The 26,444-nt window shown below is 34.7% G+C and overlaps 1 protein-coding gene across 2 annotated transcripts in view; it reads left to right on the top strand.

Annotated features, from left to right (window-relative positions):
• PDHX (pyruvate dehydrogenase complex component X) overlaps positions 1-26,444 on the top strand; it is a 76,809-nt gene that overhangs the window by 20,759 nt on the left and 29,606 nt on the right. For both annotated transcript variants that reach the window (XM_054438598.2, XM_063671006.1), the window contains exons 3-5: positions 10,807-10,907; positions 17,464-17,663; positions 20,503-20,601. In XM_054438598.2, coding sequence (XP_054294573.1) covers positions 10,807-10,907; positions 17,464-17,663; positions 20,503-20,601 — 400 coding nt within the window. The remainder of the gene's footprint in view (positions 1-10,806; positions 10,908-17,463; positions 17,664-20,502; positions 20,602-26,444) is intronic.

Genomic DNA, 26,444 nt, shown 5'->3' with positions numbered 1-26,444 from the left:
AAATATATATTATATTATATTAAATATAAAATATATATTATATTATATTAAATATAAAATATATATTTAATATTATATTTATATTATATTAAATATAAAATATATATTTAATATTATATTTATATTATATTAAATATAAAATATATATTTTATATTATATTTATATTATATTATATTATATATTTTATATTTAATATTTTATATTTTTAGTAGAGACAGGGTTTCACCATGTTGGCTGGTCTCGAATTCCTGACCTCAAGTGATCTGCCCACCTCGGCCTCCCAAAGTGCTGGGATTATAGGCGTGAGCCACTGTGCCTGGGCAGGAAGTGGGTTCTACATACTTTTCTGAGCCTTATTAGTAGCATTGCATTGAAAGGAACAGGCCCTAAGAGTAACCTGGTATGAAGAGATAACTGTAGGCAATTTAAAGTAGCTTCCTTTTCCTGCTCCCATTTGAAAAGCCAACACTGAGGACTCCTAATCAATGTGATGATCTAAACAGAAGGGGTAAAGCATCTGCTCTCTATCGGATATAATATTATAAGTAAATCTTTTCAATGTTAAATAGTGCTGGAATGCAGAGAAAGGAAATCACCAAGTGTCCCCACATCTGGAGTGGTGAATGGGAGTTGAGGCCATGTGCACCACTAGGCCTGAGCTGGAAGGCTGGAGTTACTGACTTTTTTTTTTTTTTTTTTTGGTGGCAGGGTGGGTGGAAGGAGCAAGGAAGGGAAATCAAGAATCAGGTTAAGATTTGAATATGGTAAGATTTGAAATGCATATTAGACATTCAAGGGAAGGTGTTCAATAGACAATTGATATAGGAGTTGAAGTTCAGGAGTGAAGTCTGACTTGGAGACAGAAATTTGAGAGTCATCAGCATGTGGATGGAATTTAATGCCATGTGATAACAGGCAAATTGATTTTGAATCTATATGGAATAAGAATGCCTACTCCCCTAAAGAGTCCTCCTGAGGGTCAAATTTATAGTACTTGCATTTTCTGGGAACCCACAGGTAGAAGTGAAGTTGTCCTGGGCTGATCGCCTCCGTGGGTTACCTGGTAGAAGCCATTATTCTGGAACAATACAGCTTCTAATCCAAACCATATAGAATTTGCAGATAAAGTCTCACTTACCAAAAGTCACAATCCCACATTTAATAACGTATGTGGAAGAAGTCTTTTAGGAGTGAAGTCAGTAGGCATAACAAGTAGCAGGACTGGATCCCAAGAACTTCAGTTAATTGGAATAACAAAAGTCCAGGCAGATTTGAAAAGGATAAACAGAACTTCTAGTAATGAAAAATATAGTCTCTCAAATTAAAACCTCCCAAACCTCAAGGGTGGGCTGAAGTGTGATTAGACAGGACTGAATGAAGAATTTGTGAACAGAAGGACGACTAGAGGAAATTAGGTTGCATGTAGCACATAGAGACAGCACGGGAAAATATGAAAGAGAAGTTGACATATGAAGGGTAAAATGAAAATTATTCAGTAACCCAATAGGAATTTCAGAAGAAGAAGAAAAAAAGAGGAAAATGGGAAGAGGTAATTTTCAAAGAAAAACATGGCAGAGAATTTTCTAGAATTTAAGAAAGATATGTGTAATGTAAATGAAAGAGCCAGTACCCCATTGGAAAGCATTTTGAGCAATTGGCTCTGCATGGCTGCTGCTATCTTTTAAAATAATTGTCAGTATTTAAGAAAGTTTTACCTTTATAAATAATGTAATCAATTGGAATCTGTTTTTAGGTTTCTTTTCTCTGATGAATTACAGAGCTTTGGCTATTTCCATATTCGATATGACAGGGTGTTGGTGTCATTAAATAATGATTCAGACACAGAACAGTCTTTTAGGGATTATTTTAAAAAGATTAACTTTCTTCACACTTTGAGAATTTATAGGTAAGCAGATGAGGGGATTCTTGGGCCACATTTGTCTTTCAGACTTCCAGCTCACTGGCAATCTAATAAGTTATTCACACGCATTAGAATATGAGCAGTAAGATAAAGAGCCAGGAGACATATGGTCTCATTATTCTGTCTTTTTTGCTTTTGATTACAATGTGCTATTTTCATGTAGGACAGGCCAGGATATATTTTAAGTCCCTGGAGCATGTTTCCCTGAAGGTTGCTCTTAAAATTCTGTGTTCTGCCAACTGAAGGGAAATTTGTTTTTGCCAAAACACGGTAAATAATTGAGAGCAATCTTAATCCTTGGTTCTTAGTGGTTCACTGGCTTCTTTTTTAAGCTCATCACCTTTGTCATTTGTGATCTTTTGAGTATAATTGGCTGCTTTTCATTAACACTTATTTACTGTATACATGGGTGTCAATATATGTTTAAGTATGCCTGGTTCTTGGTACATTTATGATAACTTGCTTTATTCATTTTATATTAAAAACAAATTTATATTCTGACACCATACTTTTCATATATTTTTTTCTCTTATTAACTATTTTTTGTTTGTTTGATTTTTGAGATCTTTTTAAATGTATGGTCACCATAAAACAATGAGTTTAAACCTTTATACATTGAGAAAATTGATATTTTTCATGAAAAATGATAGTGTTGCATCTAATTATGAATCTAGTTTACTTCTAAGCAAAGACTAGATAAGTATTTGAGAACATTCAATGGACAGCAGTTCAGTCTTAAAAACCATTAAGTTTTTTCAAAAATCTGAGACTGATTCACAGCTTCTTTTACTAATGCTGTGTGTGTGTGTGTGTGTGTGTGTGTGTGTGCGCGCACACGCGCTCGATGTTTTACACCAAGAAGGTAAGGGTGCAAAGAAAAAACTCTGGCCCAGGAATCATGGTTTTTCCTTTCGGGTTCCTCCTCTGCTATGAACTACCTGGGAGTGAGTTGAACTAGATGAAATCTAAGGTACGGAATATCCTGAATTTATAATTCTATGATAACTCATTTTTATTTTCTTTTTTTAAGTAACTGAAATATGCAGTATTATAGCATATAAATTATTTCTGTCTTTGATGAACTCATGAGTCTAAGAAAATAGGTTTTATAATGACTATTAGAGTACTTCATTTCAGTCTGAGGGCTGACTAAAACATTATACATCATAAAATTAGTACAGAAAACACTCTGAAAGTGCTAGGTAACACCCACAATTTCCAAATCTTTTGAAAGGTCAATTGAGCTATCATTCGGCATTTTTATTACAAGTTTTTTATTTGGAGGGGGCATGTGCTTCAGATATTTTCAGTTTAAACTGCACCTAGTTTATTTTTTCATCAATTGAACTGTCAAATCTGTTAAAATAACAAAAAGGAAAAAAAATTCTTGTTCTCCTTTTGTAAGAGAATATTTGAGGTTATGAAAAACCTTGTTTTTTTCCCTCAAAATATTTGAGATTTTTCTGCTCTGCCACAAAGCACTGTGGAACAAAACCAGGCTGAGATAATTCCATCAAGCACTTAGCCACCTACACAGTGCCTAGAGTGTACGTAGTAAGCATGCTTAACAGTGGTGCTTGTTGCTGCGGTATTCCTTATGTCATGAGACAAGGGATTTTTTTGTATTTCAAATAGTTTTTGTCTAATATACTGTTACTGTATAAAATTCAGAAATAAAACCATTTTGAAGAAAGCCTTATCCTAATCACTACATGCCACTAGAGAGTTATATATATTCTACTATAGAAGACACTTTGGTTCTGTTATTTCTGGGAATATGTATATGTTTGTGGTGCTAAAATGGAAAATTTTGAAAAGTCCATTTCACAAATAGCTTCCTTTTTTTGGTGTACTCGGTTTTCACAGCTTTATTGAGGTATAATTTACATACCATAACATTTACCTATTTTAGGTATTCAATGATTTTTAATAAATATATAGAGTTGTGCAGCCATCACCACAATCCAGTTTTAGAACACATTTCTGTCACCCCAAAAAAGATCCCTGCTGCCTGATTGCAGTCATTTTTTTCTCCCGTCTCTATCCCTAGACAATCCGGATCTGCTTTTTGTCTCTAAAGTTTTGCCTTTTGTCTCTGTTTCATATAAATAGAAGCATGTAATATTTGGTCTTTTGTGACTAGATTTTTTCAGATTTAGCATCATTAAGGTTCATCCATGTTGTAGCATTTATCAGCTGTTCATTCCTTTTGTTACTAAATTATATTCCGTCATTATGCGTTTTTACATTTATTGCTAAATCTTTGTATTATAACAGAATTTTTAAATTAGTGAATGGAATTATAGATTATAGTTTTATTCAGTGGAAGTTTCTGTGGTGATGAAAATGTTCTGTGTTAAACTGTCAAATACAGTAGCTACTAGACTTAATGTAAGAAGCCAGAGGGATGTGTGGGCGGTTGACCTTGTCTAACAGGGCCCTTCTTAAACTACTCATGCCTTCACCCCATAGGTCAGGACCTCATCTGGCCTAGCAACCAGGTTGTCTCAGGTCTTTGGCCATGCAAATATTATCCTTCTTTGTGTGTATGTGAAGTGAAAAGGAATGACAAACACTGACTAGGAGTCCCTCCTCTATATTCCCATTCTGCTGTAGGTACTAATTGGATGGGATTGTCATTGCCTGCTTGTTGTACTGTTCTTCAATCAGATTAGGAACTTCTTGAAGCAGGTCTGTCTTATTTTATTACTGTTTTTATCATAGTGTCACACACAGTGTCATTCACATGGGACAGCTAGTAAATACTTGTAGAGTCAACAATTGAATTATTTTTGTTTCTGATTATTGTTGTCATTATGGTTCAACATAGCACTAAGAAGAGGAATTTTTCGTTAATGTTCATGTTGATCTGATAACTTGGTCTTACAGATAAAAACTAGCTCTCTTCCACCACCACCACCACACACATCTTTGACGTAAAGACTTTTATTCTTAATTTTTGGCAGAACAAAATTATTCTGTGAAAGCCTCAGGACTTATTCCATTAATAAAATAAACATCACCATTAACTGTGTTTGACCAAGGCTATGCTTAATATCTAGAATTTAAAGAGAGAAAGGGAAGCCTCCGTATACTTCAGTCCTCAGCTCTGGCAGCTGCCCATCGGACAAAGGAACAGGACGATGATGCTGGCGTCGGTGCTGGGGAGCGGCCCCCGGGCGGGCCTCTGCTCTGGCCCCTCCTGGGGCCCGCACTCTCGCTCCGGGCCCGCTCCACTTCTGCCACTGACATGGACCACGAGAAGATGGTGCAGGAACACTCCAGGGCCGCCATCTCTTTCTTCAATCAGTCAGCTATGAACCTGACAGCTGAGAAGCCATCTGTCATCTCATGCTGTCCAGGACCCTCTATCCTAGCTGCTCAGTCTTTTCCACTCTTCTCCACTTTAAACTCTTTGTGGACAGAACCTTCTCTTTTTGTTGTTTTCATACCCAGTGCTTAGTACAGTGCCTTATACACTAATGTTTGTTGAATGATCTGGTAGAAATGACAGAATATGGAATAAATGTGTCTTGATTCTGGTAGAAATGACAGAATATGGAAAAAAACCGTATCTTGATTCGGGTAGACATGACAGAATATGGAATAAATGTGTCTTGATTCTAAATGGTTGTATAGCTAACATTTTATTTTTTACCTAGAGATGTTGTAAAGTGTTACATAAAGATGTATGTGAAGCATTAACACTTCCAGCCCCATGACTTAAAAAATATGTATCTATACATTTAAAATTTTCCTGAGAGTCAGAAAGATTAAGTAACTTGGTCAAGATCACTAGTAACTGTCAGAGCTTGGAATCAAACTCATATTTGAATTAGGAGAGGTTCCTTGTAACTACTCTGCCAAGGAGTCTTTCCAAGTTATAGCACTAAATTTTTGATCACAGCTGAAACTCAGTAGATTTGGAATATTCATGGCTCCTTATTTGGTCTCAGAGTTTTCTTTTGGCATTTACATGATGTTTGATTATTGAAAGATAGAACTTTGGTTTTGTGATGAGTTAGGGGTAATGCTTCCGTATTTAATATTACTATGTTTTTAAAACTTTCCTGTGATTTATTGGTAAAGTTTTCTGTTTCTTTTCCCCACCTCCCTCTCTTTTGTCCTCTCCTTTTTTCCCTCTCTCTCCTGCTTTTCTCTTCTCCCCTCTCCCTTGGCATTCTCACCTAGCTAACATATGTCTGTGTTATGTGAATAGATATAGGTATAGTTTTTTAAAAAAGAAAAAAAGCCTATCTTTTTAAATATCAGAAGCATGCTGCAAATCAAATGTTAGAACCAAAAGAAATGTAAAGGATAATTTGATGTATACCTTGTGAGGAAATAAGGATTCGTGAAGTTATCATGTTTTTTTGTAAAGCATTTTAATCTAAAATTCATTGGGTATGGTGCATTGGCCATGAAACCTGAGGAATGGGGATGGGAATATAAAACATTTAAGTGTCCTGTCCGTATTGTGAAGAAGCTCATAGTCTAGTAAATAGAGGAAATCAACAATTTAATAAAGTAATTAGCAGTAATATAACATTTTATATGCAATTTGTGATTTTTAAATAAATTAGACCTACTATAGGAATCTGGAATATGAACAAAATTATGTAGGTCAAGTTACTCAGGGAAAGTTATATAGCTGAAGTCAAATCTGTAGTTCTTAAAGTGTGGTTGGAATTTGAATACCGATGAACACAAATGATGATATAGCATCATTTTGTTTTTCTGTGGCTAGAGTCTGTTTTCTAGGCGTCTAAGAGGTATTTAATTGCTGGGTTTACTAGTTCTATAGTTTCTCCCATGATTATAGCAGAAACCTTTGAGGGTGTGCTTTTTTTTCCTTTTGCAGTACAATCTGTTTTAACCACTAAAACATTTAAAGAAGTATGTAAGATGATATAGTCTGACACTGTAGCTTTCTCTATGACATACAAAGGTCATTTTTGGTCTCTTCCTGCATATCTTAACCAGCCTAATCTCTTGTGACTTCTCTCGCATACTATTTGCCAGTTTCTCTGAAGTTTCCTGTTCTCTCTGCCTCCAGGGCTATAAGTATATTACCTTCTACCTGGATCACTGCCTGTTTACAGATTGTCTCCTCCTCACCTCTTCAGGCTCAGATTAGGTGGTCATTGTATTCTAGGAAGCCTTTTCTCACCTTACAAAAACTGAATTAGATGCCCCTCCTGAACATTCCCAGAGCATCCTAACCTCACCTTATCCTGCTGTATTTTCCACTTTACTTGTCAATGGATATTAAGCAAGCTTCTTGAGGTCAGGAATCTTAAATCTTTGCTGTTATTACTGTCCACTGCTATATCCTCAGTGCCTACATATGTATATATATTTTATATATAATATATAAATATATGTAATACAAATACACATATATTTTATATATAATATATAAATATATAATACAAATACGCGTGTGTGTGTGTATATACATATATATATATATATATATATATATATATATATATATGTTTTTTTTTTTTTTTTCAGACAGAGTTTTTGCTCTTGTTGCCCAGGCTGGAGTGCAATGGCATGATCTCGACTCACTGCAACCCCCTTCTCCCAGGTTCAAGTGATTCTTCTGCCTCAACCTCCTGAGTAACTGGGACCACAGGTGCCCGCCACCTCTCCTGGCTAATTTTTGTATTTTTAGTAGGGACGGGGTTTCACAATGTTGGCCAGGCTGGTCTCGAACCCCTGGCCTCAGGTGATCCACCCACCTCGGCCTCCCAAAGTGATGGGATTACAGGTGTGAGCCACCACCCCTGGCCACCCCAATATATTTTTAATAAATGTTTGTTGACTAGGGACATCTCTTTGGAGTTAGACAAAGGACCTTTTAGGTGGTAAATAAATATCATCTAACATATCAATTTATTTTTTTAAAATAACTTATATTAGTGTCTCTGAACTATTTAACCTGAAGATATAACTATCAATTTGAACATCTTGGTACACAATGAAGTACTTTCTGTACTGTGAACATTCAGAGCATATTTGTTAATTTAGTGTTTCAGATTTTCTTTCATATTCTCTTATGATGCTTGCCTGTTAATATTGCTATTCCAGCTATTTTTGGTGTGTGAGGAGGTGTATTTATATGTTACATATTTTTTATCCCCTTGTTTTTTATTCTGTTTTTGTGTTAGGGCTATCTCTTGTAAGCTACATTTACCTAGATTTTATTTTCATATCCATTTTGATAATCTCTACTTTTAATGGGTGATTTTAATCCATTTATATTTATTGTGATTACGCATACATGGGGACTTATTTCTACCATTTTTTGTGCATTTTTGTTTTTATCCTCTGCCTTTTCTTTCCATGTGCCTGCCCTCAGTTAAATAATCACCTTATTTTTTATTTTTCCTCTGTTTTTCTAATGCTGTAGATTATATTTCTGTTTTTAAATTTTAAATTAAATTTTGCCAATAAAATTTAGTGTTATTCAGTATTTTTCTCCTATTATAAGTTGATGCAAAAGTAATTGGGATTTTTGAAAGTAATGTGGTAAAAATAAAATTATTTTTGCACCAGCTGAATATATCAAAGTTGTTAGCATGCTTTACCATCTAAACATTTCCTTACCTATCTTATTATTTTTTAGAGTTTGAGTTTTACAGTTTTTAAACCCTCAAACATTACTTTAAAAATACTAGTAGTTAACATTTCAGTCATTTTCACAATAACTTGTTTTTTATATCCCATGGGTTCCATCTGCTTCCACTTTTCTTCTTAATGAACTGCATCTTGTAAGAGCTTTTTAAAGAGATATTTAAGAGGTGGTAAAATTTCCTAGCCTTTATATGTCTAAAGAATACTTCTCTTTCATTCTCAAATGATGATTTAGCAGCATACAAAATTCTAGACAGTTATTTTTCCTCAGTTTTTTGAAGATACTACTTCATTGTTTTCTGACCTCTATTGCAGCTGCTGAGAAGTGTACTCTCAGTCTTTCTATTGAGATAATGTTTTTTTTCCCCTTTGATAGATTTTTAAAAGATTATGTTTTTATCTTTGATAGTATGCTGTTTCTTTACATTGTATCTAATATGGATTCATGTTTATATAGTCTAATACTGTTTTTTCTGTTTAATTTTTTATCAAGGTATAACTTGCATAAACTTTAGGCTCAATTAAATTTTATATACATGTATACCCATGTTACCACCACCTAGATCAAGATTTAGAACATTCTTGGCAAGTTACACAGATCCATATGCCCCCTGCTAGTCAGTACACCTATCCTAAACTCATTCAGAACTCTTTGATGATGAGAGTATATATCTCCAGTTCTGGGAAATTCTCAGCCACTATTTCTTCAGGTATTGTTTCTCCACCAGTGCCTCAGTATCTTCCCTCAGAACTCCATTAGCAAACATTGCAGCCTCAGTCGTTGTCACTTAACTGTTCTTTTCTGTTTTTTTGTTTTGTTTTGTTTTTGTTTTTAATGTTTGTATCTTTTTGTCTGCCTGTATGAAATTCTGGGTAGTTCATTAGTGCTACCTTTCAATTTACTAATTCATACCTTCACTATTCCCTGTCTAGAATATATTCTGTTTCTTTTTATTTCAATTACTTAATTTTTCATTTTTAAGATTTCTAATTCTTTTTTTATTTCTACCTGATACTATATATTTTTTTAATTTCTTGTTCTTGTGATGGCTCTTTTACTTTCATTTGTGTTTTTGGATGTCCTCAAGTACTTATTTTACAATCTTTTACAGATTGCACTAAATAAATTGCTTCTGAAAAGAATTTTTGTTACAATTATTGATTTTGTGGCTTGCTTTCTTAGCATTTGATTTCTTCATGTGTCTCAAAACTTTCTTTTGCAATTTACTTTTAAGTGGTGGAAAGTTTATGTTTTAATGTCTTCCCTCCTATGCAGTCCCCCCTCGACCCTTGCCACCATCCAAGGAATTTTGCAATTGATATTGAGGATATTGGCAGATACAGCCCTGGAGCGAGAGGATAGCTTGACTTTGTTCCTGGTATTGAGGCAGTATTCTGGTCCCCACCTTCCTAGACCCATGGTTGCTGATTAAAATCATAGTCTCAGTCAACAGGTTTTGATTGTGCATTTTATCAGCCTCACGTTATGAGTAGAAGAACCCTGACTTAGCCCTAGCTTCAAATAGTGAATCTGATTTGAGTCCCCTATATCCAACAAACTACTTTTGGTTCCCTTTAATCCCCAAAGGAAACTGTTGTACCTCTTTCCCCCTGTTTACTCTAAACCTGCTCCTAGATCCAGAAGCTAGTAAGCCTGGAATTTCTGGTCTTCCTCCATATTTTTGAGTTTCTAGATATTTTCTGTTGCAGAGAAGTGATCTGTATTTGACTTCAGTTGTGTCTTTGATTTTCTCTTTTTATGCTTTATATGCTTTATTCATTTCTACTGTGTGCTGCCAACAGGTTTTTTGAACTTGCCCTAAGATGTGAGCCCAGAAGTACTGTTAATTGTAAAACTTTTCTTCAGGGAATATAGTCAAAATGTTTGCAAAAGTAAGGGGGATATGGAGTCTGGAATTGGTTTGTTCAGAGGTGAATACACATTTGTTGCTGTTGTCTTTAAGGTTGATTTCATTTTTACATGTTCAGTAATCTTTGTAATAGCTTTTTTATTATCACAAGTATAATTTATGTCCATTATAGAGCTTTTGGAAATTACGGCAAAGCATACACATACACACACACACAAACACCCGCACATAATGAGAATTACTTGTATTTCCACAACCCAGAAATAGCTACAGAATATTTTTATATTTATTTATGTTTTATTCATACGTACATATATACATAGTAATATTTATATTTTAAAAAACAAAACAAACCCAGTCTTGTTTTGTAGGTGAAGCGGTGAGTGCTGGAGATGCATTATGTGAAATTGAGACTGACAAAGCTGTGGTTACCTTAGATGCAAGTGATGATGGAATCTTGGCCAAAATCGTGGTAAGTTTTTATTTTAATTGTCTTCAACAGGATGAAGATTTCTTGAGTGGAAAGTTCATTGTAGTAAAATTACCTTTTATTTTTGCCTCCTTATTTTTAATGTGTATTGTCTACTGCATAATGCATTTTTAGTTCAAGTGTTTAAAATGTTTTAGAGTTAAGGTCTAATAGCCTATTTTTCTGTATTTTCTAAATTTTCTGTAATGTGTGTTATTTTTATAATGGAATATTAGAGCTTACGTGAAAAGTAAGTGAAATAAAATGCATAGAGCTACATATGGTAGAAGCATGACTATTTAGCATTGTGTGGTATATTCCCTGATTGAGCCAACCAGCATGTTTGTTTCTTAACTTCTAGAACCTTTACTAGGTAGTATGGTGGAGCATCTAAGACTGTGGACTCTGGAATCACCCCGCTGACTGATTCATATTATATCTAAAAGGTTCTGCCAGTTATTAGTTATGTAATGATTAGCAAATTCTTCAACCCCTGGGCCTTTTTCTTCATGTTAAAGTAGAGATGATAATAATACCTACCTCATAGGACAGTAGGGAAGATTGAGAGAGTACCCTCTTACCCAATTGCTCGATAAATGTTACTTTTCCCATTATTACAATTGTTTCCTCAGCTCTTGGTGACCATTAGTCCCCAAGTCAGTCTGTATGTTTGCCTAATAATTTGTATTGGTTGGTTGCAACTGGATAATAAGTATCCATTTGTGCTTCTGGAGTTTGATTTGTACAGATGAGCTGCATGTCTATTAGCAGTCCCTCGTGGATGTGTTTTTAGTTCTGAGCCACCAGCTTACCTCTGCTTTGAGCATAGATATAACACCTTCCTTTGTATATTCTATTCAAAGACTACACTTCAGAATGCTATATTCTACCTGCAAATCTAGAGACAATTTTTTGTTTTTCTTTCTAGAAAATCTTCTTTTCCTTTTTTTTTTTTTTTAGCCACTTATGTTGTATTTTTAACTTCTAATATGTCAAACTCCTTTACTTGTCATCTCTCATATTAGATACTAGATATAACATTCCAGGTTGAAACATGTTGATAATACAGTTAACTTCCTTGTAGGAATATGAATCAAAGGCTAAAATTTCTGTACATTTGTAACTAGGAAAATATAAATATTCATACCAAAAATAGTTTTCTTGACTAATTTATGCAGCATATTGAAACAGATTGCTTGAATTACCATGTAATAAACCCAGCTACATTTTATTATGTGTGCTTTTGGCAAACTGTTCTTGGCCCCAATTCTGGATTGTTTGGCTGTGGAAATCTTCCAGAATTGATAGCATTTTTCCACTTAGCTGCTTAGTAATACGTTTCAAATTGCTAACCATGTCAGTGGGTCAGCAGTGCCAATTCATCTGGCCCCTATGCTCTGAAAAAGATTGGGAGTGGGAGTGCATATAGTTGATAGTGGCTTTGGTGGCACAGCTATTTTCTTGCCAAAGAAAAGACTGTCTTTTAGGCCTTTGTGGCTTCATTATTATTCCACATGCTTTTTGGATAATATTTGGGAGTCTGTTCACAACAAGATGTTGCAATTTTATCAGGGACAAACTAGTAAATCTTTTTTTCTTTTGTTTTTGTTTTTGTTTTTGTTTGAGACGGAGTTTCGCTCTTGTTGTCCAGGCTGGACGCGATCTTGGCTCACCACAACCTCCGCCTCCTGGGTTCAAGTGATTCTCGTGCCTCAGCCTCCCAAGTAGCTGAGATTACAGGCCTGTGCCACCACACTCGGCTAATTTTGTATTTTTAGTGGAGACGGGTTTCTCCATGTTGGTCAGGCTGGTCTTGAACTCCCGACTCAAGTAATCTGCCCGCCTTGGCCTCCCAAAGTGCTGGGATTACAGGCGTGAGCCACCATGCCCTGTCAAAACTAGTAAATTTTCATACAAAAATACTTCAGTTATTATACACTTGAAAGATCAGTTCATCAGCTTATTCTTAAAGTTAGTATTTAGCAAATTGAACAGCAGCTGTTTTGAATGATAAATTAATAAAGTAGAATCTTAGGATGACATATTTGGAGGGTTTATTAGAGGTTCTCTAATTTGGCTTCTAGTTTATTTGGGGTTGCTATATAATTTGGTACACCAATTAGGATATTTGTGAGGATGAAAAGGATGTAAGATGTTAAAATTATTTACATTTATGTGATGTTTGCAGTGTATTTATTGACTAGCAATATATTTATTGATAGATTTTTATTGATAGACCATTATTCAAAACAATTTTCAAAAGTAGAATTTTTTCTAAAAAATAACATCCATGGATATTAAAGCAAATTTAAAAAAAAAACGTTTTTTTAATTGATCATCTGAATACTAAAAATAACAGAATAATTATTCTTGGTACTATTCACTTTCTTCAGTTGGTTTCTTCACTTTATCTCACTCAAATACTGTCATTGGTGCTTTTCTAAAGAATACATTTTTAAATATTACTGTATTCATTAGATTCCCCTTCCCCACCCTTATTTTTTCATTAAGTTGCCCACAGTCCCATTCAAAGTTGCCTTTTAATGGTTTGAAAGTTTATGGTTGAAATTTAAAGTTGTAGAGCCTTCAAATGATTCTTCTGTCTAGACCATGATATTTTTAATTGAGAAAATAACCTCTCAGAGCTCAGAGCAGATTCCATTAAATGAAAGATATTCTCAACTCTAATTCTTTCATATTGAAATAGTTATGACACATTGTGAGGAAAGATAGTTTATGTTCCCCATGAATCAAAAGCTAAATTGTTACATCCACTTTATACCTTTTAAACTTGTTTTTTTAAAATACTGGCACCATCTTGAGGTGCTGCATGATAATTTTGATCAGTTGGATATAATTTACAGATTTGATAAATTATTGATTTGGTAGTGATTATATTGGACACCATCTCTGATGTCAGACTACATTTAAATCCTGCCTCTGCTACATACTCATCTTGTGATCTTGAGCAAGTTACATAGCCTCTTTGTGCCTTAATTTTCTCATCTATAAATGGGAATAATGATAATATTTACCTCAGAAGGTTGTTAGGATTAAATGAGTTAATGCTGTGCTAGAACAGTGCCTGGCACTTGAAAGCCAGACAACTGTTACTCAAGGGCTTAATGAATGTTTCTTCTTCCCCTCTGTATTTTAGCTTATCATTGATTTGTTTTCATTTTCAGTATTTCTTATGTACTTCCTTATAAACCAAAGTTCATTGTTCATATAAGATAAACAGTATACATTGAAGAATAAAAACAGTTCAAAATTGTATAATGGTTCACACCATGATGGAAAATCATAGTGATGAACCAGATAAGTCAGTCATGCGACTCAGGTCATCTCCACTAACTGCTGCACATGCTCTGTCAGTAGTCACTCGGTAGCTTTCAAACTGCTCTATTTTAAAGAATAAAAGTACTTAAATAATTACTTAATATACTGATTTTAATATCAGAATTAAAACAGACAATATTTACTTGCACCTTTAATGGAATGAACCCCCTCAATTTCTCTGTTGGACGTACTGCTGTAAATGTTTTGCATCTCATATCCCTATGTGCATAGATGAGATTAGGCGAGCTGTTTGTAGCACATTTGCAGGTGATTGATTGGTTAAGATGTGAGAATGTCTCTGGTACAGAAGCCTCACACTATTGACCTGGGCTTGAGGGATAGAATTCGGCCTCTGTCTGAGAATTATGAAGAAATAGTTTGTCACAGACCTTACTACCCATTTTCGTATATGTTGGTTTGCCCTTTAATGCTGCCAGTCACATGCTAAGCCTTTAGGCATGAATTTCTAACCTATACCAAGGGGACAGTCCCCGGTAGTCTAATCTTGATCCATGTTGAATGTATTGTTTTAAAAAATCCATAATTTGAAGGAAAACACCACAGCAATAACAACAACAATAATAATGCCTTTAACAATGAAAATGAAAACAAGTTACTAGCTATCAGACACTATTCTAAGGGCCTTACATATAACTCATTTATTCGTCATAACAACAATGTGAAATAGCTACTGTTATTTGCATCTTACAGCTCAGAAAACAAGCATGGTGAGATAAGGAAACTTTACTAAGGTCACATAACTAGTAAGTGGTGGAGCCAGCGTTGAAACTCAGGAAGTCTGTACACAACTGGGAGGGAAGGCTAATATTTGAAATGATAGACTCAACATTCAATATTTCAGTATCAATGAGCTCTAAGTTGATAGAGCTATGTGTAAAAACCCTGCATTTAATATTAAGAAATCATTGGCACAAGAGTAAGAGAGGGCTTTGGTCAAGTAAGCTGAGTGCATAAGAAAACTCTGGCATTTGAGGTGTCCTTAGCTCCAGATGCTTTGGTAGGGCAGAGTGTATCCATGGAGGTAGCTCAGAGAGGAAAGGGAACAGTAACAGAGGCCTGCTTGGCCTCTAAACAGTTTTGCAAAGAGTATTATTTACTTATCTGTACTAAGTCTACACCAGTTTTGAGTATTTGCCTACTACAATGTAAGCAAATGCTTACAGGAAATTAGCACACCTCTGAAAGATCTCTGCACCAAAGGAACAGAAAAGGTTGAAGAAATTATCTTAAATTCATATAGAGATTTTAATGACTTTAAATGGAATTATAATCAACTGTATTTTATCTTCTGTTATATATTCAAGTTGTATGGTAGTATATCACTTGTCCTTGTCCATTTTATTTGGGTTTCATGCTTCGTGGTGTCACTTTTTTAAATAGAAAAAAATGTGAATAGTTAAAAATAAATTTTATTTGATATTTAGATAATAGTAAAAATTGAAATGATGATAATGATAAATGCTGTTTATTGCTTACTTGTGAAGGTGTCAGTGTTATGTTGGTAGAGTATATATGGAATCATTTATATGATTTACAGTAAATGAAACAGAAGGTGAGGTATCACTTTCAGATGTAGTACGGTTGTCTGACTCAGATTTTAGAAATCTATTGATATTTTTAAAGCAAAACTGTTTTTAATGCTTTACATTTGAATGATGTTCTTTGTACTTGGATATTGATCCTATTCCTGATTCAGTTTTGAAAGGAATTAACATCAAGTGGACTTCATGTCACTTAATAGTGCTTTTTTGTATACATTTTTAAAGAAAATTAGGCATTCTACTTTGATTTTTGAGTTAGCAATTCACAAGCAGGTAATTAAACACTTTTAGAAGAAAAATATTGGTCTAATAATAAGCTTAACTCATCTTTTTGACATAGTAAAGAAAATGAACTCTGCAGAAGCAAAATTTTTTAGTATGTGGCAAACAACTAAGCAACTAAATTTTTCTTGGCTTTCTTGGTATTCTTCCATAGCTTGTAATTAATTAAACATTCCTATTCAGCTTTCTATACTAATTTCATATATATATATGTATTTTGCTTCATGAAAGCATTGCTGCTTTTCTTCCTCATTAGTAGTTAGTAAACTTAGCTTCCTAACCCCTTATAACTTATGCCTTATTAACGATAGTGAACATACCAGTAAGCATTGAAATTAATGTTACTCTGAAATGTCAAACTCATTCTAGAAGTTATGCTTTTCCTTATCATTACTGTATTAGTGGACGTCTTGCAGCCTATCATTTTATTGTTCATTAAATATAGCTAATGAACCTTATTTAGAGTAATTGAAAGGGAATAATAGAAGATTTTAAGGGAATGACATTTTCTTCCAGTACTGAACTTATAAAATATTGTTATCTGAAGGTTTTCTAGGGACTTCTTTTTAGTAAGTAAATTAGAATTAGCCCTTTCTTTATAAATTAGTGCTGCTGAAATGCTTAAAGTATACTTAACTTTTAAAAACATTGTCTTTGATTTTATTTAAGTGTTTAATTGGCATTGTCTGTGAAAAAAATGCTTTATTAACTGAGACACGACTGTGTTTCTGATATACTTATAAAAAAACCTATGAGGTTTTATTTTATTTTTCAGGTTTTGTAAATAGATATACAGGGAAATAATTAAATATAAAGAAGTAGACTATATTTAACATTAACCAGAATAGTTAACCAGTTCTATCTATACATTAGAATGTTCATCTTTTCAGACTAAGTTTACTGAAAAGATTCTTGCATTAGGTAAATTTTAGTAGATTGGACTAAGTTGGGGGAGTTAATCCCTTCTGAGCTTTTGGAATTCTGAAGCCATTGCATAGAAACTGTCTGGGAAAGACAAATGGTTAAGATATGTAGCCACAGGCTCCTATTTGGATTTGTATTGACATCAAAAAGAAGATGATAGTGATGGATCTTATATGTTTATTTGAAGGCTCTCAGAAAGAGGATACATTCTAGGTTTATCCTTTATTTCAGAAGGTAGCATTAGCAAGTGGGAAGAGGAGAATGGTGAAGGAAGGCATAAGTGGGAGAAAGTGGAGAAGGTGACAGGTGGAAGGCAGAGGCAAACTGTCTTGGAAGCAGATTGTAGCTCAAATTAAGATATCTTAAGGGGAGAATTACCCAACAAAAGAACAAACTACTTAATGCAGTCATGGGGTTTTACTTCTCTACAGTTACTTCTTTTTTAAATATAGGTTGAAGAAGGAAGTAAAAATATACGGCTAGGTTCACTAATTGGTTTGATAGTAGAAGAAGGAGAAGATTGGAAACATGTTGAAATTCCCAAAGACGTAGGTCCTCCTCCACCAGTTTCAAAACCTTCAGAGCTTCGCCCCTCACCAGAACCACAGATTTCCATCCCTGTCAAGAAGGAACACATACCCGGGACACTACGGTGAGTATATTATTTATTCAAAGGATGATGTAAAAAAAATAGTTATGGCAGTTCTTATGGAATTGTAATCATTATCATATTCACAGATTATTGTACATCACATAGGAAGTTGCTGTTCTCAGCACACTCAGACCTTAGAGTGTGTGTTTTTCTTTAACCATCATTGTTCATTCAGTAAATAAATAGTTATTGAATATCTGCTATGTTCCAGGTACTCTAAAAGCCCTGCTTGCCCAATGGAAAACCAAACAGTATGTGTCCATGTTGAGGTTGAATTAGGTTTTAGAAGTCTAAAATGGAATTCAATATACCAAACTTGATACTCTGTTCCCATTTATGGAGTTCTAATTACTGTTACAGGAATTCCAAGCTCGAATGTCTATCTGATATAAAATAGAATTCATGTTTTAACATGCATTCGTTTTCAAACTAGTCTGCATTATGACTTTCCGGCACAGACTAGAGCTCAATTTTGTCTGTTCTGTAACAAGACAGATAACTTAATACACATCATTTCACTTTAGTTTCACATTGCTTTAATAGAAGAACTCTGTAAATTCTAACATTTCATTTATTTAGTATTCTATATAATTATACAGCATTACTTTTTCTTTATGAGAAAAAGATCTTCATAAAGTAGACCTCTTCATTCTTAAGCATTTTTTCCTTTAGTTTATCATTGTCAGAAAAGAATCCACAGTGCTTTTTTTAGGGCGGGGCATGCGGAGGTGGGTGACGGAGTTTTGTTCTCATTGCCCAGGCTGGAGTGCAATGGTACAATCTTGGCTTACCGCAACCTCAGTCTCCTGGGTTCAAGCGATTCTCCTGCCTCAGCCTCCTGAGTAGCTGGGATTACAGGCATGTGCCATCATGCCTGGCTAATTTTTTTGTATTTTTGGTAGAGATGGGGTTTCTCCATGTTGGCCAGGCTGGTCTCGAACTCCTGACTTCATGATCCACCTGCCTTGGCCTCCCAAAGTGCTGGGATTACAGGCGTGAGCCACCGCGCCTGGCCTTTTTTTTGAAGTACTGATTTTAAATCCCCAGTGCAAAGTGTTTCTGACTCTGTTGCCTTGACTCCCATTTACTGTCTCCTCTTTCATTTACCCTAAAAATTGGAAGGCAGTCTCACTGATGCTTTCTAACTAATGGTCTTCTGCCCTTGCAAAGATAATAATAGTATATACCCTAATTAAGATCAGTCATCATCAGAGACGCGCATGAATCTGAGGCCCCACTGTGTAGGTTAAAAACCTACTGACCTGTGAGCTCTGCATACTGTTGGGCACACAGTGAATGAAAAAAAAATTTTTTTTTGGTTGGGTGGTTACTAATCCTATATAAAAATGTAAAATTTCAGATTCTCTTGAAAAATCTAAAGATTTAATAACACTGGGCCCATATCAAGAGTTATTTAATACTTCCCTGAAATGCAGCAAGTTCCACAGTTGTTTCTGTCTCTTAGCTTTAATTTCTAGATCCAGCCTGTTTTAATCTGTACTAGTCAGGCTTATTTTCTTTATCTGACTGTGTAGTCATTTGTTTACTACTTTGCTTACAAGAGATATACTGTTAGTCATGTAATCTGAGGTATCCTATATATATAATAAATATATATAATTGTGTATATATACAAGTCAACCTCAGCAAAACAACCCAATTAAAAAACAGGCGAAGAACTTTAATAGCATTTCTCCCAAGAAGATACATAGATGGCCAGCAGGCACATGAAAAAGATGTTCACTGTCACTAACCATTAGGGAAATGAAAATCAAAACCACAATGAGACACCCCTTCATACCCTTCAGGATGGCTAGTATCAAAACAAACAAACAGAAACCAAACCAGATCCAGAATATAACAAGTGTTGGCAAGGACATGGATAATTTGGAACCCTTGTTGTTGCCTAGTGGAAGTGTAAAATGCTGCAGCTACTGTGGAAAACAGTATGGCAGTTTCTTAGAAAATTAAAATTACCATATCATCTAGTAGGTCCACTTCCAGATATATATGCAAAATAACTGAAAGCAAAGACTGGAAACAGATATTTGTACATCTATGTTCATAGCAACATTATCCACAGTAGCAAAATGGTAGAAACAACTCGTAAGTCCAAAATTCTGTGAAATGTGATTCAGATTTTTAGGAAGGAAATTCTGATAAATGCTGCATGGATAAACCTTGAGAATATTATGCTGAGTAAAATAAGCCAGTCACAAAAAGACAAATAACTGTATGATTCTACTTATGTGAGTTACCTAGAGTAGTCAAATTGACAGAGACAAAGAGAATGGTTACGAGTGGTTGGGAGGAGGGAGGAATGGAGAGTTACTGTTTAATAGATACAGAGTTTCAATTTGGGAAGATGAACATTTCTGGAGATGGATGGTGGTGATGGTTGCACAATAGTGTGATTGTACTAAATGCCACTCAATTGTACACCTAAATATGCTTAAAATGATAAATTTTAGGTATGATTTGCCACAATACAAAATATATGAAGAAACAATAGAACAAAATATATGAAGAAACAATTGATATTTGTGATGAGCACCGATGTGAAAGTAATTAGTTGAAATAGCAGCTCTTTCCCCTAATGAATATTTATTCTTATTAAAATCATATTTAGAAATAGTAACTAAATTTTTACGGAAGTGTTTAAAGAATAAAATAAACCAAATTGGTACAGATTATTTGACTGTGACCATCTGTGGGAGTCATTTTAGCTGTATTATAAGATTTTTTTTTTTAATTATTTGCGAAACTGTTGACATTTAGATGTATTTGAATCAAATGTAAGTGTTAATTGGTTCTATTAACCTTCATATTTTTTTCTTAGGTTCCGTTTAAGTCCAGCTGCCCGCAATATTCTGGAAAAACACTCACTGGATGCTAGCCAGGGCACAGCCACTGGCCCTCGGGGGATATTCACTAAAGAGTATGTGTTTGCTTTTTGTAATAACCAATTCCATTATTTATTATGGTCATGATTTTTTGAAAGAAAATAAAAAGAGCTTATTCAGTCTTAAGATTTAAAAGGAGGTACACTGTTCTTTTGTACTTTTAATTGCTTTTATCATTATAAATTGTATTCTATGCAAGAGTTGTTTTCTGAATAATTATAGCATTACTGAAGAACAGCTGTAATTTGGTAACTAAGCAAGATCCTTAGAAGTAATAAATGCAGAAAATTAGAGTGCAGAACAGTGAAACTTTATACAGTATTAAATATATGAAATCATGCAATAACATTAACATTTCTAAAACAAGGTAATATATTTTTAAAAAATTATTTTCATTATCCCTTTGAATTTTATTCACTTGTACTGTTACTAACCTGCACATTGTGCACATGTACCCTAAAACTTAAAGTATAATTAAAAAAAAAAAAAAAGAAAAAAAGCAATTTCCGTATACAGTTTGGTCTCTTTTTAGATTTTCTTTTCTATTTCACTGATCCATCTGTCCATGAGTTAGTACCATACTTTTTTAGTACCACACTTGTAATTAGAAATGTTTTATTGTATGCTTTAAAATCTGATAGCAATAGCTTTGCTCTTTTTTTAAATCAGTTTTCTTAGTTCATTCTTATTTTATTATTCTTCCAAATGAATTTTAAGCAGTTCGTCTAGCTCCATGGGTAGGAGTGAGGGGTATTGTTATGGGATTGTATCACATTTTAAATTAACTTTGTGAGAACTGACATCTTTATCATGATGGGTCTTTCTGTTCTGCAACACTGGTCTTCCCATTAGTTTAAATGTTTGTGTCTTTCAAAACAGATGGCCCCTGTTCTGTTGAAACTTAGTCTAGTAGGGTAGACAAAGATTAATCAAATAGGCTTATGAACTAATGTAAGATTTCAGTAGTGTTATGTGCTACATTTTTATTGGCAGTAATAGTAAATGTTTCAAATTGAGTTGATGTTTTAAAGCAATGTACTCATTCCATGTTTATCTAATATTGATAGGAAATAAAAAATAATATTGGCCAGAATTTTTATAAGTCGAGAGAGAGCAATGGTTATTAAATTATAAGTGGCAGTGTTGGTCCAGGCAACGTTTTCTTTTTTCCACTGGGTTATTTTACTCTTCATGAAAGCATTGGCTTACTGTTGGGTGTTTATTTTATTGAAAGCAGTATATAGATTTAATTCTTAGATATCCTCATTTATCTGTATTACACTCTTACTAATTTGTTAACTGAATGTATGTGGTTCTATCACACACATACTGTGAAGTTCGTGCCACACCGCATGAGTTGGAAATCGGCTGTCCTGAGAGCTGACTGAAAGGCAACATCCAGGCAAAAATCCCAGACTGTGGGATTTTTAGTTAAAGGACTTAAAAGTTACACTTAGCTGTAAAAAATTAAAATTAAGAACCTTGGTTGCCAGTTAATCCCAGTTTTTTCCCCACACCAATCCTGATTTGTGTCTACTATTGGTATCTTAATCTTGTTAGTCTCTACCAGTCTGTGCCTTAGTAGCACTCTCTGTAAAAATGGGAGAAAGCAACTATTTCTATAACAAAGTAGATTTGCCTTGCTCATAATTCTGAGGATTAGGAGGAAGAGTCTGTATTTAATTCATTAATCTTCGAGGATTTGGTGAAATGTAAAATAATGATTACTGTACCTTAGGGAGATCAGTTCTGCAAATTTGTGTAAGATAAACTGGAGCAGAAAAAGATGAGATAAGGAGATAAATTAATAGGCTCCTAAAGTAATCCAGGTAAGAGATAATGAATACTTGAATGTGGTTAGAAGAACTAAAAGGGAGATTCCTGATATAGACAACATGGTAAGGATAGAGTCCAGAAGCCTTTGCAGATTAAATGTGGAGTGTAGGCCAGAGTAGCAACAAGTAAGGGAATGAATTTGGATCTGGTCTAGGTGATGATAGTTTTGTCTCCAGAAATAGAAATAATGGATTTGGGAAGCATTTGTTTTGGTGGAGTTAGTAATGTTTGAAGCTTATTCTCAGGACTTAGAAGCCATGTAGGTATTGGGATCAATGAGATGAAGATGTATCTCAGGAGATAGTTTGGGATTAGAGAGGTAGATTTGGTAGATAATAAAGTAATAGTTGTAATTGAGATCATCAGTAGGGAAACTAGAGGTTAAAATCCTTGAGTTGGAGGATACCTGGGAAATGTGGGAAAAGTCAAGGACGGTAGGATCTAAGAAAAGCCTCTTAAATTTGGTAATATGGTGTTCAGTAGTGTGACAGCAGTAAAATAAAGAAATACAGGTTTCTTCCTTTTCTTTCCATGTGTGCTTAATGCATATATGATGCACAAATATCTTTTTTTAAACCTGAGTTGAAAGTTATAATATAAATGAAACATTCCTTAAGAACAAAATGGTATTATCTCCTGAATACCATAAGGAAGCAGTATTAAAGAGTTAGGCTTTTAGTATTATTGCCATCTTTTCTACCCAGTTAACCTTTCTCTTCCCTGCCTTTATTCCTTAACTCTCCACGAGAAAGGCATCAACCTTTGGTCTTCCAAATAAGAACTAGTACAAAAGATTTCGTGAGAAAAATGGATCCTGAAAACATATACTATTGAGGATTTTTGCTTTTCTATACTGCTAAAAATGCCTGCATTTTAAGTTTATCATTAAGGTGAGCTTTGGAAAAAATTTTAGCCTAATGTCATCTTCTGCTGTGGTTGAAAAATTGCAGGCTTTGGCATAGCTGTCCCCAAAATATCTTAGCACACTTTTTTATTTTTTAATGTTTTGAATTTTTTTTTTTCTTTAAGAGAGAGGCTCCCACTCTGTCACCCAGGTTGGGGTGCTGTGGTGTATTCATAGCTCACTGCAGCTTTCAACTCCTAGGCTGAAGTGGTCCTATCACCTCATCCTCCCAAATAGTTGGGACTACAGGTATGCCACCATGCCTGGCTAACTTTTTAAAACAGTTTTGTAGAGACAGTTTCTCACTAGGTTGCCCAGGCTGGTCTCAAGCTGTTGGCCTCAGGTGATCCTCCCACCTCAGCCTCTCAAAGTGCTGGGAATGCAGACGTGAGCCACTGTGCCCAGCCCACACGCATTCTTGACACGGTGAGGACATCCTCCATACCGTGTCCACTAAAAGTGTGAGTAGAAAAATCAGTTCCAAATGCTGAAGGAAATGCCTCCAGCCCACTGTATTTGTGAAGAAAATCTTAGGTATCAGGGCTGCTATTTTAATTTTGCCTTAAAACAAGCATTGCTCAGAATACATGTTGTACCAAAGCATATAGACTTGACTTTGCTTGTACATGTGACTGTTTTAAGAAAGCAGTGTCAAGGCCACAATTAGAAGCAGAACACATTTAGGTTCTTTGCCTGCAGCCCCAATGTCTTTGGTACATCTGTGTCTGAAATCATAGTTGTAGTAATATTTGTATTCATCACACAGCATCAAAAATTAGGTAAGTATGACAGGCAAGTGCCTAGTGTGTTTTAGTGATATTTCCAAAATGAATTCATGTCACACCCAAATGAATTGCTGTCTCAGGGAACCCAGTAGAGAAGGTTCTACCTGAGTTAACTTCCAGAGCATCCTCTGCCTATCTGCCTATTTCTGCCAGTGGCCAGAATGAATTTGTGTGGTATATTTTTCTCCTAATTTTTATAGCTTTTAATGTCTACCTAATGCTCCAAGTTTAGTCTGATTATTTAATGTGCAGAAATCATTAAAACCATTTTCTGCCTCACAAAAAACTAAACCATTGGCTGTTACTAAACAATAATTAAGATTTATATTTCATAGGTATGTAAGTATAAAATCAGCCATGAAAAGGCCAGGTGCAGTGACTCACACCTGTAATCCCAGTGCTTTGGGAGGCCAAGGCTGGCAAATCGCTTGAGGCCAGGAGTTTGAGACCAGTCTGGCCAACATGGTAAAACCCCATCTCTACTAAAAATTTAAAAATTAGCCAGGTGTGGTGGTGCACACCTGTAATCTCAGCGACTAGAGAGGCTGAGGCATGAGAATCTCTTGAACCCAGGAGGCGGTGGTTGCAGTGAGCTGAGATCGCGCCACTGCACTCCAGCCTGGGTGACAGAGTGAGACTCTTTAAAAAAATAAAAGAAATAAAATCAGCAATACAAGTTTTTGTGAGCAAGAAGAAGCAATTTTCTTCTTGCTTCTTTATGATTAACCTACCCAAGAACCTTAATTACTACAGAGATAAAACTAAACTGCTTTTTAAAAAATAAAGTAGCAGTAATAGTTATGCTAAATATGTAATATTAGCATAACTAATATTAGCTAACTATTAGCATAACTATTATTAGCATAACTTAGCATAACTATTACATATTACTAAATATGCTAATAAGTAATAGTTATGCTAAAAATGTGTCAATTTAGTGTCAGCAACCTTTTTTTTTAAATAGATGTATTCAGGCATTAACGATACAGATTTTTGCACCCCAGTTAGACTGTTCCTGCTTGTGTTGATATTCTATTATTGCATAACAAGTTACAATAAACTTACCAGCTTAAAATAATACCTGTTTGTTTTCTAACAGTTCAATAGGTTAGAAGTCCTGGCATAGCATGGCCAGGTTCTGAACTCATGGTCTCACAAGGCTGAAATCAAAGTGTTGGCCAAGGCTGGGGACTCATGTGAAGCTTAGGGTCCTCTTCCAAGCTCATGTCATTGTTGACAGAATGCAGTTCCTTGGGACTATAGGACTGTGGCCCTTGTTTTCTTTCTAACTCTCTGCCAAGAACCACTGACAGCTCCCAGAGGCCACGTGCAGGGCCTTGCCGTGCGTGGTCTCCATAGGCGGTTCACAACATGCATGTTTGCTTCTCCCGGGCCAGCAGTTGTATCTCTTTACTTCAAGTCTCTTCTTCCAGGAAGGCCTAATTTCTTTTAAGAGATTACCTGATATATCTGCCCTCTCCAGGGTAGTTTGCCTTTTGGTCAACTCAAATGCAACTGATTTGGAGCCTCATAAATCTATAAAATGCCACTAATTTTGTCACATAATAGGCCCTAATAATGAGAGTGACATCCATCATATTCACAGGCCAGATACAGTCAAGAGGGGTTATATGGGGCGTGTACACCAGGGGCAGGAATATTGAGGCCATCTCAGAATTCTTCCTACCATGTTGCCATAAGTAAAGGGGTCTTCTCAAATATGCTCAACAGGTGCTCGCTTTTATCTGTCATCAATTTTTTGGAAAAATAATACCGAAATATTAACTGAGAAATAATTTTTTCTTAGATTTTGTGTCACCCTGAAGTTCTTTTTAGATTATATAAAACAAATTTTTTTTCTTAAATTGGAAAAAATACTTTCCAAAATACTTATTGGATATTAAAATGTTCCAAAAATTATTTCAAGAAAATATATTGCCTAATACCACTGTAACTTAGCATAGTGAGTTGAGGGCTTAGCATATTTAGTAATCTAATTATATCCTCTTACAAGACAAAAATACCTTTGTTTTACAGAGTAATATGAAGGCAAGTCTGTAACTAGTTATTTTTCACTCTAAAAGATATCATAGGTTAGATTTGTTATATTAGATTGTACTGATGGCATATTAGCAAAATTAAAAATGGTTTGATTTCCTGGTCATAAATAAGCTGATTTGCACCATAATAAACAATGAATAAACAATAAGTGAACAATGATGTAGGAAGTATCCTGGTGAAAGCCATATTTACAATAAACTTGACACTTTTTGAATGCCATGTGAATATTATTTCATGACTATAAAGGATGAGAGTGGTTTAATTAATTGTTCATCTACCAAATAACATCCAC

This window comes from Pongo pygmaeus, chromosome 9, assembly GCF_028885625.2.
Source record: "Pongo pygmaeus isolate AG05252 chromosome 9, NHGRI_mPonPyg2-v2.0_pri, whole genome shotgun sequence".
NCBI lineage: Eukaryota > Metazoa > Chordata > Mammalia > Primates > Hominidae > Pongo > Pongo pygmaeus.
Note: the sequence above shows the minus strand (reverse complement) of the source record. Positions and strands in the feature narration are given on the sequence as shown.